At 37.2% G+C, this 19,177-nt stretch overlaps 1 protein-coding gene across 3 annotated transcripts in view; it reads right to left on the bottom strand.

Annotated features, from left to right (window-relative positions):
* The window catches only part of ANAPC10 (anaphase promoting complex subunit 10), a 253,378-nt gene that overhangs the window by 229,810 nt on the left and 4,391 nt on the right, over positions 1-19,177 (bottom strand). For all 3 annotated transcript variants that reach the window (XM_032412920.1, XM_032412918.1, XM_032412919.1), the window contains exon 3: positions 2,290-2,380. In XM_032412920.1, coding sequence (XP_032268811.1) covers positions 2,290-2,380 — 91 coding nt within the window. The remainder of the gene's footprint in view (positions 1-2,289; positions 2,381-19,177) is intronic.

The raw sequence follows: 19,177 nt of genomic DNA on the forward strand, positions 1-19,177 counted from the left end.
AGGGGGGGGAATCGGAGGGGGAGACAAATCATGAGAGACTATGGACTCTGAGAAACAAACTGAGGGTTCTAGAGGGGAGGGGGGTGGGAGGATGGGTTAGCCCGGTGATGGGTATTAAAGAGGGCACGTACTGAATGGAGCACTGGGTGTTATACGCAAACAATGAATCATGGAACACTACATCAAAAACTAATGATGTAATGTATGGTGATTAACATAACATAATAAAATAAAATTAAAACAAAACAAAACAAAACAAAACAATGTCCCTGCTCCAAATAAGTCAAGGTCAAAGTAAATGAAGAGCTCAAGATGACATCCGTCCCATTTGTCTAAGTCCTGGTGTTGTGTGGATGAAAAGCAACAGCCAGGTATGACAACAGGTGACACACCCAAAGTAAAAGCCAAATTTGTTAACATTTTTCCATTTCTAAACCATCTCTAAAGAAAATCACATGTGGGTTCACACGATCTTCACGGTAGTCCAGCAGAGCAACCATGCCATTTGGATTCATGTTTTCACCAATAAAGAACTGATAGTTCTTGAAATTTGCAAAAAAAAAAATAAAATAAATAAAATAAAATAAGGATAAAAATAGCTGTAAAGGTTAAATGAAATGAATGGGTAATGCATTTTAGCAAAGTATCTGATATTTTAAGTCTTTAAAAAATATTAGGTGCTGTTTTTATTTCTGGTATATACATATTTAGTACACAAGGACAAGAGTTGGCATACTACAACCCACTGGGTGAACTCTGCCCATCACCTACTTTTTTAAGATGAAGTTTATTTATTTTTTTAAAGATTTTATTTATTTATTTGACAGAGAGAGAGACAGCAAGAGAGGGAACACAAGCAGGGGGAGTGGGAGAGGGAAAAGCCTTCCTGCTGAGCAGGGAGCCCAGTGCGGGGCTTGATCCCAGGACCCTGGGATCATGACCTGAGCCGAAGGCAGACGCTTAATGACTGAGCCACCCAGGCACCCGTTTAAGATAAAGTTTAATTAGAATAGCTAAATTTAGCCAGTGTGCATTGCCTATGGCTGCTTTCATGCAATAATGGCCTGAGTAGTCGCAAAAGAGACCCGATAGCCCAGAAGGCGTAAAATGCTTATCTGTTTTTTTCATAAGAAATTTGCTGATCTGGGGCACCTGGGTGGCTCAGTCAGTTAAGCATCTGCCTTCAGCTCAGGTCATGATCCCAGGGTCCTGAGAGCTCCCTGCTCAGCAGGGAGTCTACTTCTCCCTCTCCCTCTGTGTGCTCGCTCGCACACTCTCTCTTTCAAATAAATAAATCAATCTTAAAAAAAAAAAAGAAAAAAGAAATTTGTTGATATGTACCCTCAGTGAGAAAAACATACTAAAACGGCACTTAGTGTGCGACTCTTGATCTTGGGGTGGCGGTTCAAGCCCCACATTGGGTGTAGAGATTACTTAAAAATAAAATCTTTTTTAAAAAGAAAAGAAAAAGAAAAACAAACTAAAAATACAATGCTATAAAATGTTAAAATACAGGCGCCTGGGTGGCTCAGTCATTAAGCGTCTGCCTTCGCCTCAGGTCATGATCCCAGGGTCCTGGGATTGAGCCCCACATCAGGCTCCCTGCTCGGCGGAGAGCCTGCTTCTCCCTCTCCCACTCCTCCTGCTTGTGTTCCCTCTCTTGCTGTCTCTCTCTCTCTCTCTGTCAAAATAAATAAATAAAATCTTTTAAAAAAAAAGTTAAAATAGATGATATAAATGGGGCAAGATAATCAAGTTAGCTGGTTTCCATCTATCTCAATAAATTCAAAGCAATTGAAAACCATATGGTAATTTTCCTTTCCCTGAGAAAGTAAGCATTTCAAACCTGAAACTGTCCTTAGAGGTTCTAGGTTAAAATATTTTTTTCCAAATGGAAATACAAATTTGAGAATTATATGAATAGACTATACCTAAAGAACTTACTATTATCACTCCAGATGTAGTTAATGCAATGCATTAAGGAAGGCATTCATTGCTTTGGGTCATAAGCAAAGCATATTTTTCCAAAATAAATCACATGAAAAGTATATTTAAGAAATCTCTCTGTAAAAGGAACTATGTAAAGTACTATAAAGAATTCACAAAAGACAAGACTGAGTAAACTTAAAACACAATCTAAAGGAGTAGAAAAATAATCTCAAGGCTTATAAAAACCAGAGTTAAGTGCATTGCGCTATAATTTCTATATTTCTTTCAACTTTATGTAAATAAAATAGATCACTTTGTCCACTTAACCTACACAAATCAAAAAATCCAAAAATGTATTACCTGAATTGGATGTTTACTAAATGAGGCTGGGAGCCATCTGATTGCCAATAAGTCTCAAGATTGTCATCTCGTAATTGATCCACTCCAAATCCTAAAACACAAGTAACAGTAAGTTCTCATGAACGAGAAAGAGCTATATATTCCAAATATAAAATTACCATTCACGTTTGTCTAGAAAATGTGATAGATAGGATGGTCAATACTGTAAAATTTAAATTAACTAGAATTCTTCCATCCTCTTCACCAGACTTCAACTCTTAGAATATGCACACAAAAGTTTATATTAGGGCAAGTGTTCTTGGTTGTTGGCTTTAATTTTTAAAGAATGTCTTCTAAATATACTCTAAAGACAGCACGTATTCAAACCCAGTTTTTTACACTTTCTACAAGGTGGTAGTAAGAATGATCCTCATGTCCTGCAAAATCAGATTTTATTAAGTCCAATATGCCATATATCTTTCTATGGCAACAAAAAGGACAACTTAGAAATATTTTCAAAAGTCATATGCATTTTGAAACCAAGTGTTTCTGATTAATCAAAAATTAAATTTGCCCAGAATCTCATATCATCTAGCCATTCTACATAACTGAAGTAAAAATATCCCGTATTGTTTTTTCTTGATTAAAATCATTATAATGCATACTAATTATGGAAATAACTTAATGGTAAAGTATGGATTTCTCAAAAATATTTAAGAGAAATAAATTTAATTTACATTTTAATTTTTTCACTAAGTACTATATTCATCATGGATCAAATTCCGAAGGTAGAAAAAAGAACATTGTGAAGTCTCTATTCCCCCTCCCACTATCTAGTTTTCCTCTCCAAATATAATCAGTGTTATCAGTTTTTTACATACTGTTTCACAAATACTGTACACATATATAAGCAAATGCATATATATTCTTTTTTCCCCTCTACATAAATAATGGCATACCTTACAAAGTTCTACACTTTGCATTTCTTTTTCACTTATCTAGAAGATTCTTCAATAACAATAATAATAATTAATAATAATAGCAGCAAACACTGATATCACATTTACTATGTGCCAGACACATTCTAAGTATCTTACATGATTATATTATGTTAATATTTATCTAACCCATATAAAAACTCAGTTAACCTAAACAGCTCCCACATTTTTTAAAAGTTATACAGTATCTCGCTGTCTGGAAATATCATAATTATTTAACGAAAACCCTAGAGGACATTTAGGCTGTTTCCAATGTTTTCCTGTTAAAACAACACTGCAGTAAACATCTACCTATCTATAATCTTTAAGTGCGTATTAGTATTTCTGGAGGATGGATTTCTAGGAATAGAACCCTGGGTCATTTAAATTTTTAATTTGATAAATATCGCCAAATTCTCCTCCAAAATGCATCTTCACCAATAATGTACAAAAACACCTATTCCTCTACGTAACTAGTAAAAATTAGGGTATTCTGAAATCTTTACACTAGGTTTTGAAGACATAGTATAAAGACATTAAGTATCTATTTAATAAGTTTTTTTTTAAGATTTTATTTATTTATTTAACAGAGAGAGAGACAGTGAGAGAGGGAACACAAGCAGGGGGAGTGGGAGAGGGAGAAGCAGGCTTCCCGCTGAGCAGGGAACCGGATGCGGGGCTCAATCCCAGGACCCTGGGATCATGACCTGAGCCGAAGGCAGATGCTTAATGACTGAGCCACCCAGGCACCCCTATTTAATAAGTTTTTATATTGATTAGATATTGAAATCATTTTGGACATACTGAGACAAAATAATGAAAGTTAATTGTACCTTTTTAAATTTTAATATGGGTACTAGATAATTTTAAATTACATATGTGGTTTGCATTAATTTCTGTTGGACAGCTCTGCTGTGTACTCGTGTTAAAATGCAATCATTCTTTCACATATTTACTAACCTGATAGGTGAAAAATTATATTTCAAACTTTCATTGATCATTTATATTTTTTGTCATAGAAAATACCTATTTATAATCTCCTATATTTTCACTGTACTTTGGTCTTTTTATTGCTTTATAACTCTTCTACTATTATAGATATTAACCCCATGTCTGTTCCACGTGATCCAAATATGCTCTCCCCAGTCTGCGATTTGTATCTTAAATTTGCACATGCTGCCTTTACAGTATATACTAGTGAATGAGAGGGGTCTTCCCAGAGAAAATAATTTTTGCATTGTATTTTTTTTTTTTTAAAGATTTTATTTATTTATTTGACAGAGAGAGAGAGCGAGAGAGGGAACACAAGCAGGGGGAGTGGGAGAGGGAGAAGCAGGCTTCCCGCCGAGCAGGGAGCCCGATGTGGGGCTGGATCCCAGGACCCTGGGATCATGACCTGAGCCGAAGGCAGATGCTTAACGACTGAGCCACCCAGGCGCCCCTTGCATTGTATTCTGAAGTACTAATAGGAGTTAGCTAGGTAAAGAGGTAGAAGAGCAAGGTTAAAGAGCATTCAATAAAGAGAAAAACATGTAATGGCAAGGGGAAAGAAAAGTGGAATCTATAGCAAACAAAGGTAGGTCCTTTTGGGAGCTAAGGCTATACACTTTGGATTAAATCAGGAAATGAGTCAGAGACATATGAAAGGAGTCAGATCATACAGACTCTAGTGCACTAAGAGATGAAGTATAAATTGTCTTGAAAAATACACCAACCTACTGAAGAATTTTTAGTAGGTAAGTCATATGATCAGGAAATAATCAGATCAGGGTCTTCAGATAGATTCTTCAATGTCAGGAAAGGAGAATGCCATGGTAAGCCATTGCAAGTGATGATGGTCTGAATTCAGACAGTGACCAAGGCAAATGTTCGAAAAATAGCTTTCTATTGCCCCAAAGAAAATCTTCTTAAAATATAAAAACTGAGCTCCTCCATTACTCACTCTGTAACTCTTGGATCTGTGCTGTACAATATGGTAGCCACTAGCCACATGTGGCTACTGAACACTTGAAATATAGCTAGTTCAACTTTAGATTTGCTATACACATTGGTTTTTTTTTGTTTTTTTTTTTTTAAAGATTTTATTTATTTATTTGATAGAGACACAGCGAGAGAGGGAACACAATCAGGGGGAGTGGGAGAGGGAGAAGCAGGCTTCCCGCTGAGCGGGGAGCCCGATGTGGGGCTCGATCCCAGGACCCTGGGACCATGACCCGAGCCGAAGGCAGACGCCTAACGACTGAGCCACCCAGGCGCCCCACACATTGGTTTTTAAAGACTAGTATGAAATACAAAATATCTCATTAAGTCTACTTATATTGGATTGAAAACATATTACAACTAATTTCACCAATTTATCCTTTTTAATGTAGCTACTAGAAAAATTCCAATTACCCATGCAACTTGCATTATACTCCTATTGACAGTGCTACCTTAGACCATGCTTCTATTCTTTCTTTATACATTATTTTTAGGGCTAATCCAGAATATTTATTTCTGCAAGTTATAAGATAAAAAGTTGTTTTGCTACCAATATAAAGAGTTCTTAAGTTTTAAATACCTTTTTCTTCTTACCAGCTTATGAGTTCCCTAACAGAAGATAACTCAGTTATACGACTCTTCCTTAAGAGCTCCACCATTAAATGTTCTATGATTAAAAGACCTTTTGACACTTTATTTTAGCTATTTAGCTAGTTTTTCTTTCTCTTCATTTCACAGTTTTACCTGTGTGAGCTCAAAGAATTTCATAAGATGGTGTTTGTTCTTAACAAGCAAAATAAACATTAAACAAAAAACCTGAATAACTTACCCAGAATAAGAGATGTCCTGTAACTCAAGACTAATCATTTTAAATTTGTTTCTAAGATACTGCTTAGGAAACTACAGCAGTACAACTAAGTAGGTGCAATCTCTGCAATCTCATCAAGAACCAATCAGTCTAAATCTTTACCTCTGGAGTACTAAGTATGATTATCAGCTTCTACTTCTTCAAAATATATCTCACAAACAGAACATTTTATAAACATCTGTTTACGTGCCAATGCCATGACTCATAGAGTAAACTTCTTTTCCAAAGCTTCCCACTCAGTATTATACCTCGATTCTTCTATTCCAAACGAAAGAACTAAAAGACCAATTTGTGGTAAGTGCTTTAACAAGTACCATGATAATGCACACAAATGATATTATCCAGAAAAAAACTTTTGTATGATGTATTGATTCTTAAAGCGGTGGTTCTCACAGTATGGTCCTTGGACCAGCAGCACCACTGCCATCTGGGAACTTGTTAGGAATTCTAGAACCACATCAGAAACTTTCAGAGTTAACCCCTTTGAGAGTCTGTATTTTAATAAATCCTATAGATGATTCTGATGCATGCTAAAATTTTAGAACTACTATTTTATGGCAAGTCTTCTCAACCTGAGCATTAATGATAGTGTGCACTGGATAATTCTTTCAGGGGCAGGGGATACCCTGTGCATTATAGGGTATTTAGCAGCATCTTTGGCCTCTATCCACTAGCTGTCAGTCACAATCTTCCCCATGCCAGCAGTTGTATCAATCAAAAACATCTATAGACATTACCAAATGTCTCCTATGGGGCAAAATCATCCCCAGATGAGAACCACTTCTCTAAGGAAAAGAAAACCAGCATTCACCTATGGTTACTGCTATTGCTTAGTAAATATCCACTCTTCTCTACCCATCCTCCATGGGAAGAAATTGATTCTGCACTCGTCATACTGGAGCTTAATCATGACTTGTTTTGGTCAACACGATGTGAATGAATGTGACACAAACAGTGGTTTAATTTAATTTATTTTTAAAGATTTTATTTATTTATTTGAGAGAGAGAGAGAGAAAAACTGAGAGAGAGAGGGAGAGCATGAATTGGGGGAGAAGCAGAGGGAAAGAGAGGGACAAGCAGACTCTGAACTGGGCTTGGAGCCTGAGGTAGGGCTCATCCCAGGACCCCGAGATCATGACCTAAGCCAAAATCAAAAGCTGAACACTCAACTGACCAAGCCACCCAGGCACACCCAAACAGAGGTTTTAAATGTGCTTGCAAGGTCTGGCTTGGCCTTTTAAATTTTGGCACCCCACTAAGACATCATGCCTGAACACATGGAGCAGGCCTGGACCCAATTCACAACCTAGAGCCAAGTCATAACCAAGCAAAAAATAAGTTCTGTTGTTATAATATAGCACTGAGAGATTAGGGTTGTTTGTTACACACCATTAGTGCAGCAAGAGCTGACTAACACATCAATATATGAGATAAATTTGACTAGCCCAGCTTAGATTGCCTTTAGGAGTAAAACAGCCATTGTCACCTAAAACATATCTTTTAACACAAATCCCTCACACTTGCTAAGGCATTATTATAACTAGGGCATTGCCTTTACTCTGAAGACACTAAGAGAACATGCGGTCTCTGTGGAGGAGTTCACCTATCTAATGCACTATCTATGTTGTGACTATTTACATTTAAACTAATTAAAAATAAATAAAATTTAAAATTTGATTTCTCAGTAACACTAGTCACATTTAAAGTACTCACACATAGCTAGCAGCTACCTCACTGTACAGTCCAATATGTTCTACTGGCCAGCACTGAGGAACTTAAGCAGATAAATTACAATATAAAGTGTTAAGTGCTATAATAAAGAAATGAAGAAATACACACAAACACATGAAGGCTAAACAACATGCTACTAAACCACCAATAGATCAACAAAGAAATCAAAGAGGAAATCAAAAAATACCTGGAGACAAAAATGGAAACACAGCAGTTCAAAATATTTGGGACATGGCAACAGCAGCTAAAAGGTAACTTTACAAAGATATGGGCCTGCCTCAAGAAACAAGTCTCAAACAATCTAATCTTAAATCTAAAGGAACTAAAAAAAGAAAAACAAAGCCCAAAGTCAGTGGAAGGAAAGAAATAATAAAGAGCAAAACAGAAATAAATGAAATGGGCTAAAAAACAATAGATCAATGAAACTAAGAGCTGGTTCTCTAAAAAGATACAAAATTGACAAACCTTTAGCAAGACTCATCAAAAAAAGGGGGGGTGCACCTAAATGGCTCAGTCAGTTAAGAATCTGACTTGTGATTTTGGCTCAGGTCATGATCTCATGGGTAAAATTAAAGTAAAGCATAGAGAATGTAGTCAATAATACTGTAATAACGTTGTATGGTGACAGATGGTAACTACACTTATCGAAGTGAGCATCGTGTAATATACAGAATTGTCGAAACATTATGGTGTATACCTGAAACTAGTATAACACTGCATGTCAAGGACACTTCAATTTAAGAAAAAAGAAAGAAAAAAGAGATGAAGAATTAACTAACTTCTTGATACACTGTGTTCTCTTCTATCCATGATCTCCCACTCTCCTAGTTTTCCAACTAGTTCAGCAGCTACTTCTTAGTTCCCTCTGCTGATTCTTATTCCTGCTGCTCTGCCAGATCTCTACATCTTGAAGTGCCCTGAGACTTTACTCTTTTTTCTGAATACAATCTCTCCTTAGGGGAGTCAATCCAGTCCCGAGGCTCAGAATGTCATCAATATATTGATAACCCTCAACTTTGTATCTCCACCCCAGACCTTTCCCCAGAGCTCCAAGCTTCTATACTCAATTGCCTAATAAATACCACACTAGAATGCTAATCTCAAAATTAATGTATCTGAATCATAACTTTTTTTTGAGCCAAAACCCATTTATTTCCCCCCACCTCACTTTCTCAACTTAGGAAATAATACCGAGTTATTCAGCCAGACACCTAAGAGTCAGCCTTGAATCTTTCCTTTCCTTTAGTAAGTCATGATTTTTCCACCTCTAAAAATACATCTCAAAGCCATCATCTCTCTCCATATCAACCATCATCAGCTTATTCCAAATCAACATCATCTGACACAAGTTACTGTACTAGTCTTTCCTCCACTGGTCTACACCATTACTCTCCCACCAGTCATTATTCTCAGTGGCCATAGTGATTTTTTTAAGAACAACAACAACAAAAAAAAGATTCTCCCTCTCCCTCTCTGCCCCTTCCCCCTCAAAAAATAAATAAGTAAATCAATAAATTCTGCCATAGAAATTAAAAAAAAAAAAAAACCTCTGTATCAGATCATCTCTCTTTCCTGCTTAACATCTCCAGTGGCACCTGTTTGTACTTCAGATACAAATTGTACTTCAAATCCAAATTCTACCAGAACTCACAATTTGGCCCATGTCTTATTATGTCTCCAAACTCATGTTCTACCACTTCTCCTCCTTACCTGCCATCCTCTAGCCACACTAGACTTCTTTCTGAAACTCAAACATTCCAAACCATTTAGCTTAGAGCCTTTGAACTAGCTGTTTCCTGTGTCAGCAAGGTTCTTCTCTGAAATCTTTGAACAGTGGATTCTTCTTAACATTTACATCTCAGCACAAATTTCATTTTCCAAGAGAAGCCTTTCTTGATCTATTTATTATATTGCTGTTTTATTTCTCCAAAGTATATATTGCTATTTAACCAGAAAGTTACTCAATGATCACAATTGTCAGTTATGGCATGAACTTAAAAAATTAAAATTTAGTGATTTTTTTTAAGAAAAACAGAACTTACAGCATCCAAATATGCCTCTCAAAATTAATTCATAAAAGCAATGTCTTGGTAAAATATATGAATCGAGTGGAAAATATGTCATGGATCAGATGTTCACAAAATATAGCCTCACCAAATCCTTATTTTTGTTGGCTTATAAAGTATCAAATATGGAGTCAAACACAGAAGATTTACCTATTTGTCCCCTAATTTTGTTTCCCAACATGATATGAATTTAGTGCTTATGAAATTAAATGATTAAGTTATTGTAATAAGACTCTGTTATAATGCTAGCAGTCACACAAATCTGACCTTTAGTTTTTCCAGTCTCTTGGACAGAGACTGACAATTGTGCTGAATTGTGGAATTGTTTTGTGATGTGTCTTCAACTAAGCTGAATTTACTAAATACATTCCAACTTTAATCTGAGTGAAATATTGACCCACTATTTCCAAAGACAGAATAATTTTGCAAAGCTCTATACCACCTACCACACTGTAGCAGGCAAGTAAATTTGTACCTCCAACAAACAGTTATTAACATTTTGAAAGTTTATTAAAAGTCTTCCTTACATCACTTCTCACCTGAATTATTGCATGTCCTCTAAATGATTTCTTTACCTCTAACCTTGCTTCACTTCAATCCATCCTCTACACTTCTCAAATGTGAACACTGCGTGTTTTACTCTGCTACTGAAAATTTTTCAGTTGGCTCTGTACAATAAAGTATCAACTGTTTAACAAAGCCCTCCATGATCAGGCTTCTACCTAACTAGCTAGCTTCACCTATGCCACTTCCCTATGTTCTAGTTTTACTTACAATTTTTGAATGAGTTATGTTTGGTCTAAGCTCTACACCTTTGTGCATCCTGTTCCTCTTGCCTTTATGTCCTTTTTTTTTTTTAAGATTTTATTTATCCATTTGAGACAAAAAGATACATAGAGCATGAGCAGGGGGAGAGGCAGAGGGAGAGGGAGAAGCAGACCCCCCACTGAGCTGGGAGCCTGACGTGGGGCTTGATCCCAGGACCTGGAGTTCATGACCTGAGCTGAAGGCAGATGCTTAACCATCTGAGCCACCAAGGCGCCCCTTCCCTTTATGTCCTTATTCAGTGAAATCCTCTTCTTGCTCCATCATGAAGGACAAGCATCTCCATGAAGCCTTCCCTGATCTGTTAAGCAGAATCAATCACTTTTTCCTCTGGGCCACTACTGAGCCCATACTTAGTGGAAAGCAGTATGACACTGTGGAACCTGACTGCCTTGAGTCACAGCATTCCCACTAATTATGTGATCATTGCCAAATTACTTAATCTTTCTGTATTACAGTTGTCTCATTTAAAAAATGATAAAAATAACAATATGTACTGCATACACATATAAAGCACTTAGAACAGGACCTGTCATTTAGTAAGCACTAAATAATAGTTATAAATTATTACACTGCATAATAATGACTAGTTTAAAGCTATAATTCCTCCACTAGATTGTGAACTCGATAGTAAAGATTCTGTCTTTTTTATCTTTTACTCTCTAACAGTGTTACAGACTTCAGCAATTATCTGCTGCCTAGAAAAGAAAAATATCTGACCATAGAGAAGCAAAGGTTAAACAACCTTCTCATCCTGTTTCTCATTAATAAAAGAGCAGTCATTCACTTTTTGTATAAAATGATAATCACCTAATGATAGTTCACTGAGGGACCCAAGGTGATGGAAGTACAATGTATGACATAATACTGATGAACTGCATGACTTTCATACTTAACACATTTTGTAGTGATCCCACCACTCCAATGGCAGTGGGAACTATACTGTTCGATTCTGTACCTCCAAGATGTCAGAGCTGTGGGGCATCTTCAGGGAGCCAGTGATGCGCTGCCCTCTGCAAAATCCATAGCATAAAAGGATATGAACTGACACTGACTTATGCCCCATTACTAATACCGTAAGGCACCAGTTGAATTATGCTACTAGATCAAGCAATGGGAGGTGTTCAAATTGAGCAAATTCACAGAACTATTTTATAGTATAAAGAATATTAGAAACTTCTGAAGCAGTCCAGGATGTAGGAAGGTGGAAAAAGGCATCACTCCCATTCAAACTAGAAGAGGCTAGATAAACCACAAACTCATAATTTTTCTTGAAAACACAAGAGCTTGAAAAAATACAGCAACCAAAAAGCCTAAAATGCAAGAAGGGGCAACTCTGAACCTCAGGAGAAAAACAATATATAGCCTGTCCCAATTGTGGTAGAGCATGGGAGGAAGGAACAGTGGCCAAATAAACACATAAGACATTAGGTAGAACTTGCTAAACAAACTGTTAAACGCCAAGTGTGGGCTAGCATAAAAGTACAGCAACCCTGGTAGTCCCAAATATAAGGGGAACTCACATTGACTCTCAGACTCTTTTCCAAGGGCCTTCACTGTATATGGAACAGAAAGATTTGGAGGAGAGCAGGAGACTAGAAAGTGTACTTCAATGGTAGATACAAGAAGAAAGGAACTGACCACAACTGCAGGAAAAGCAAAAAGACCCACCCTCCTTCCCAAACCCTTCTCTCCAACAGAACAAAGAACTTAAGCTGCTAGAGGATGAGCATCAAACCTACTGACTCCAGGACAGACCCTTCTTTGCTGGGAGAAGATTAAAAGAAAAAATCCTCTACACCTGGGGTAGATGCAGGAAACAGTCCTTCCTCTGGGGCGGGGTAGGGAGAGATAGAGCAGAAAATTCTCCCACAAAAGACCAGCCACAGATCCAAGGCAGAGTTTGGCTATCATAGGTAGGAGGGACCAAAACAATGACAAAGCCCTACCTTGGAGGCCAGGCACACAAGGGCTAAGATCATAGCTGGACCAGGAAAACAGAGAAGCCCTGCCTCTCATCCCTTGCACTGAGTGACAAGGCACAGCATTCTACTGCTGAAGGCAAGGCAAAAGCATGGAGAGACACACTTTGAAGCACAGGCATACAGAGATAGCTGAAAACTGAAAATAAAGGAACATTAAAAAAAACTCCTCTGGTTGGAGAACACAGGCAGTAACCTCTTTGACATCAACCATAGCAACTTCCTTCTAGATATGTCTCCTGAGGCAAGGGAAACAAAAGCAAAAATAAATTATTGGGACTTCATCAAAATAAAAAGCTTCTGCACAGTGAAGGAAACAATCAATGCAACTAAACACAACACAACAACACAACTAAAATCAACACATCTACAGAATGGGAGAAGATATTTGCAAATAACGTATCAGATAAATGGTTACTATCCAAAATATGTAAAGAACTTGTAAATTCAACACCAAAAATGAATAATCCAATTAAAAATGGGCAGAAGACATGAATAGACACTTTTCCAAAGAAGACGTATAGATAGCCAAGAGACACATGAAAGATGCTCAACGTCACTGATCATCAGGGAAATACAAATCAAAACTACAATGAAATATCACCTCATACCTGTCAGAATGGCTAAAATCAACAACACAAGAAATAAGAGGTATTGGAAAGGATGTGGAAAAAGGGGAACCCTTCTGCACTGTTGGTGGGAATGCAAACTGATGCAGCCACTGGGGAAAACAGTATGGAAGTTCCTCAAAAAAATTAAAAATAGAACTACCCTTTGATCCAGCAATTGCACTACTAGGTATTTATCCAAAGAAAAAAATACTAATTCAAAGGGATATATGCACTCCAATGTTTATAGTAGCATTACCTACAATAGCCAAATTATGGAAACAGCCCAAGTGTCCATCAGCTGATGAATGGATAAAGATGTGGTGTCGGAGTGCCTGGGTGGCTCAGTTGGTTAAGCGTCTGCCTTCAGCTCAGGTCATGATCCCAAAGTCCAGGGATCGAGCCTCACATCAGACTCCAGCCTCACATCAGGCTCCCTGCTCAGCAGAGAGTCTGCTTCTCCCTCTCCCTCTGCTCCTCCCCCTGCTTGTGTGCATGTGTGCTCTCTCTCTCTCTCTCTCTCTCAAATAAAATCTTTAAAAAAAAAAGATGTGGTGTCTGTGTGTGTATATATATATATATACACACACACACACACATACACACACAAAATGGAATATTACTGAGCCATAAAAAAATGAAATCTTGACATTTGCAACTACCATGGATAGAGCTAGAGAGTATTATGCTAAATGACATTAAGTCAGTCAGAGAAAGACAAATACCATATGAATTCACACATACGTGGAATTTAAGAAAAAATACAAACAAGCAAAGGGGAAAAAAAGAGAGCGAGTGGCAAACCAAGAAACACTCTTAACTACAGAGAACAAACTGATGGTTACCAAAGGGGAGGGGGTGTGGGGGAGGGGTGAAATAGGTGATGGGAATTAAGGAGTGCGCTTGCTGTGATGAACACCAGGTGATATATGGAAGTGTTGAATCACTACACTGTACACCTGAAACTAATATTACACTATATGTTAAGTAACTGGAATTAAAACAAAAACAAAAACAAAACAAAAAAACACCTCCTCTGGCACAATAGCCCCCATCATAAGCACTGGACATATTCAGACGAATTTGAACCCTGTGAGATACTGAAGGTAAACAAACCAAAAAACAAAACAAAACAAAAAAAACATGTCAATTCCTAATAAAGGACTGATAGCAGAAAAGAGGTACGCATTTCAAAGTGTAACATCCATTCCTCCCAGTATCTACTAACAAGATATTTGGCTTTCAATAAAAGATTATAACACTTAAACATATAAGAAAAGCAAACATTACCAAAAGACAAGGCAATCAATAGAAATACACTCAGATATGACCCAAATGTTGGAACTACTGGACAGGGACTTTAAATAAGTATGACTAGGACGACTGAGTGGCTCAGTCGGTCAAGCGTCCGACTCTGGATTGTGGCTCAGGTCATGATCTCAGGGTCGTGAGATCAAGCCCCATGTCAGGCTTTGCACTCAGCGCCAAATCTTTTTGAGATTCTTTCTCTCCCTCTGCGCCTCCCCCTACTTTAGCGCACATGCTCGCTTGCTCGCTCTCTCTCTCTAAAATAAATAAATAAAATCTTAAAAAAAAAAAAAAAACAGGGGCGCCTGGATGGCTCAGTCATTAAGCATCTGCCTTCGGCTCAGGTCATGATCCTGGAATCCTGGAATCAAGTCCCACGGCAGGGATCCTGCTTCTCCCTCTACCTGCCGTTCTCCCTGCTTGTGCTCTCTCCCCTCTCTCTGACAAATAAATAAAAAATCTTAAAAAAAAAAAAAAAGTTCTTCAGGTAGGAGGAATATGATACCAGATAGAAGAATTGGGTCTATTCAAAGAAATTAAGTTCCAAAAATTGAAAAAAAAGAATGTAAACATAAAAAGTATTTTTTTAATTTTTAATTGCTCCAAACGATAATTTACCATTTAAAACAAAAATAGCAACAATATATTCTGCAGCTTAAAATATCCAAAAATAAAATGTATGACACAAATGGCATAAAGGACTGGGTGGAGAAACTGGAAGTACACTGCTGAAGGATTCATACACCATATCTATGGTGGTGTAATACTACTTGAAGGTAAACTGTGATAATTAAAGATACATATTGTAATCCTTAGGGCAACCACTCAAAAATTTCAAAAAGGATATATAACCATTAAGTCAACAGTGGAGATAAAACAGAATCATAAAACATACTGAGTATATCCAAAAACAGAGAAAGAGGGGAAAAAAAATCAACAAGAAAAAAAGAAAACAAATTCCAAGACAATAGTATTAAATCTAATAGCATCAATACATAAAGTATAAATGATCTAAACACTCCCAATGAAAAGATAAAGAATATCAGATTAAATTAAAAACCAAGACTCAATCTTGTCTATAAGAAATCCACTTCAAATATAAAGATATATATATAGTTTAAAAGGAAAAGGAAAAACTTCCAGCTTCCAGTCTGACACGTAAAGAACTTGGAAAATATCACTCTCATCCTCACAACAACAACAAAAAAGCTAACTAAATGAAAACCAATAATACTTCTTAGGTCCAACACAGAATTGAGGTCACAGGGCAAACCACCACCCAGGAAACTGAAGAAACAGGTGAATACAGAGAATCACAGCTTACCAGAAGCAGCAACTGGTAGGAAAACTTAAAGAGTAATTGCTAACTGACTAATTGCTGGCCACTGAGTATGGATGAGGTTGAGATTAAAACTCCTAGAAGCCCTACCTTAGGAAGAGCTTTACCTTTTCATGAATTTTACCTAGGAGCCCCATCAGGTTCCCTTCAGGGTAAAGATCAAAGAAAATTCTCCAGTGCTTCCTGAAGAGGGAGGGGGGAAAGTAATCACTGTGAAATACACCCAGAGCATTCTGCTCTCTTTAACAAAGACCTGACTTCTAGGAAAACTGCTTTAGAGTCTAACCAACATGGGTTTTACTAGAGCCTAATTGACATGGGGGAAGGAAAATACCCAACTCTAGACTCCTCTAGCCTTCCTGTCTCTCACATAAGTTAGGGGATGGGGGAGTGAGAAGCACCTGTAAAGGTCACAGCCATGGACACAGGCCCACTAAAAGACTAAGATCTAGTCACAGGATTATAGAACACTTCTGTTCCCCCTACAACTTACCATGGTATCAATAGGGCTCGTATATAATACCAGGAGATTACAATCCAAAGAACTATAAACTTATACTCCATTTAATTAGTCTCTAAGGAAATCCAAAAATAACAAGGCAAACAAAAACAAGATACCTGGGGCACCTGGGTGGCTCAGTCGTTAAGCGTCTGCCTTTGGCTCAGATCATGATCCCAGAGTCCTGGGATCGAGCCCCGCATTGGGCTCCCTGCTCGGCGGGAGGCCTGCTTCTCCCTCTCCCAACTCCCCCTGCTTATGTTCCTGTTCTCGCTATCTCTCTGTCAAATAAATAAAATCTTAAAAAAAAAAAAAAAAAAAACAAGGATACCTAAACAATTTTAAATTCTGAATCTTAGCCTTTATCCCAGGCAGAAAATCAGTAAATCAGTTGAACAGAATAGCACCATCAGCTTGATCAAATTGACATTTATAGATTAGTTTATCCGGTGACAACAGAATATACAAGCTTCTTAAGAATACACAATTCCTGTCATGCTCATGTATAATGTTCACAAAAATGGGCCACATTCTGGCCTATAAAACATACATAAACAATTTAAAAGAATAGAAATCACAAAATATGCTTTCAGAACACAATAGAATTAAACAAGAAATCACTAACGGAAAGATAACTGGAAAATCCAAAATATCTGGAGATTAAACAACTTACAAATCAAGGAAGAAGTATCAAAAGAAACTGTAAAATATTTGAAACTGAATGAAAAAATTAAAATTACCAGAAATTGTAGAATACACTGACAGCAGTGCTTACAGAGAAATTTATAGCTTGGAGTACGTATGTTAGAAAAGAAGAGAGATTTAGAATCAGTAATCTAAGCTTTCACCTTAAAAAACAAGAAAAAGGAGAGCAAATTAAACCCAAAATAAGCAGAAGAAATAATAAAAATCAGAACAGAAATCAATGAAACTGAAAACAGGTAAGTTAAAAGAGAAGAAGTCACTGAAACCACAAGCTATTTTTTGAAAGGTTAAGATCAAAATCAATAAACCTCTAGCCTGGCTAACCAAGAAAAAAAGAGAGAAGACACAAATAACCGATATCAGAAACAAAAGAGGGGCCATCCCTACTAATTCCATGGGTAATAGAAAGAAACATAAAAGAGTATTATAAACAATTCTATTCCCACAAATTTAATATCTTCAATAAAATGGACCAATTCCCTAAAAGACACAATCCAGCAAAATTCACACAAGGAGAAATAGATAATCTGAATAGTCCTACATCTATTACAGAAATTGAATAAAAAATTAATAACCTTCCAAAAGAAATCATCAGGGCTAGGTGTTTCACTAGTGACTTCTATCAAACATGTAAGGAAGAAATAATACAAATTCTCTACAGTCTCTTCCAGAAGACAGAACAGAGGAAATATCTCCTAACTCATTCCATTAGGGCAGCATTACCTAATACCAAAACCAGACAAAGACATTACAAAGAAAGTGAAAGAACAGTATCTCTCACGAACACAAATACAAAAATCCTCAAGAAAATACTAGCAAATAGAAACCATATATAAAAAGAATTATATACCACAACTAAGTAGGATTTATTCCAGGCATGCAAAGCTGGTTCAACATTCCAAAATTAATTAATGTAATCCTCCATATCAACAGGCTAAAGAAGAAAAAAAAATGGTATCAATAGAGAAAGCACTTGACAAAATCCAACATCCATTCACATGGAATTTATCAGCAAACTAAGAATAGAAAGGAAACTCCTCAACTTTATCTATCCATGAAAAAACCAACAGCTAACACCATACTTCATGGTGAGAACCTAAGAGCTTTCCCATTGAGGTCAGGAATAAGAAGGATGTCCCTTCTCACCATTCCCCTGCAATATCATATTGGAAGACTTACCTAACACAGTAAGACAGGAAAAGGAAATAAAAGGTATAGATTGGGAATGAAGAAATAAAAACAAATTCTACTCCTAAAAATTCTACAGAATTTTACTCCTAAGTATTCACCCCAAAAAAGAAAACATATGTCCACACAAAAATGTGTACATGAATGCTTACAGCAGCTCTATCCATAATCACCTAGTATGGGAAGCAATATTGGTTAACTACTGCTGCATTACAATTACCCCAAAAAAATACCAAACATGCAGGGCGCCTGGGTGGCTCAGTTGGTTAAGCGACTGCCTTTGGCTCAGGTCATGATCCCGGAGTCCTGGGATCGAGTCCCACATCGGGTCCCGGCTCAGCGGGGAGCCTGCTTCTGCCTCTGACCCTATCCCCTCTCATGCTGTTTCTCTCTCTCTGTCAAATAAATAAATAAGCAAAATCTTAAAAAAAAAAAAAATAAATAAATAAATAAATAAATAAAATACCAAACATGCATTATTTCACAATTTCTATGAGATAGAAATTTGGGAGGAGCTTGATTGAGCACTTTGGCTCAGGGATGTTCAGGAGTTTGCAGTCAAGTTAGCTGAAGGAATTATCTGAAATCTTGACTGGGGCTGGAGGATCCATTCTAAGATGGCTTGCTCATATGCTGTTGACAAGAGGGCTCAGTTCCTCATGGGCTACTGTCAGGAGGCCAGAGTTCCTTGCCACACAAACCCTTCCACAGGGCCCGTTGTTTCCTCACAAAATGGCAGCTGGCTTCCCCGAGTGAGTGATCCAAACGAGAACAAGGCACAGTAACAATGTCTTTTATCAATCTAATCTCAGAAATCACACACTACCACTTCT

The sequence above is a fragment of the Phoca vitulina genome, unplaced genomic scaffold, assembly GCF_004348235.1.
Source record: "Phoca vitulina isolate PV1807 unplaced genomic scaffold, GSC_HSeal_1.0 scaffold14, whole genome shotgun sequence".
NCBI classification, from domain to species: Eukaryota; Metazoa; Chordata; class Mammalia; order Carnivora; family Phocidae; genus Phoca; species Phoca vitulina.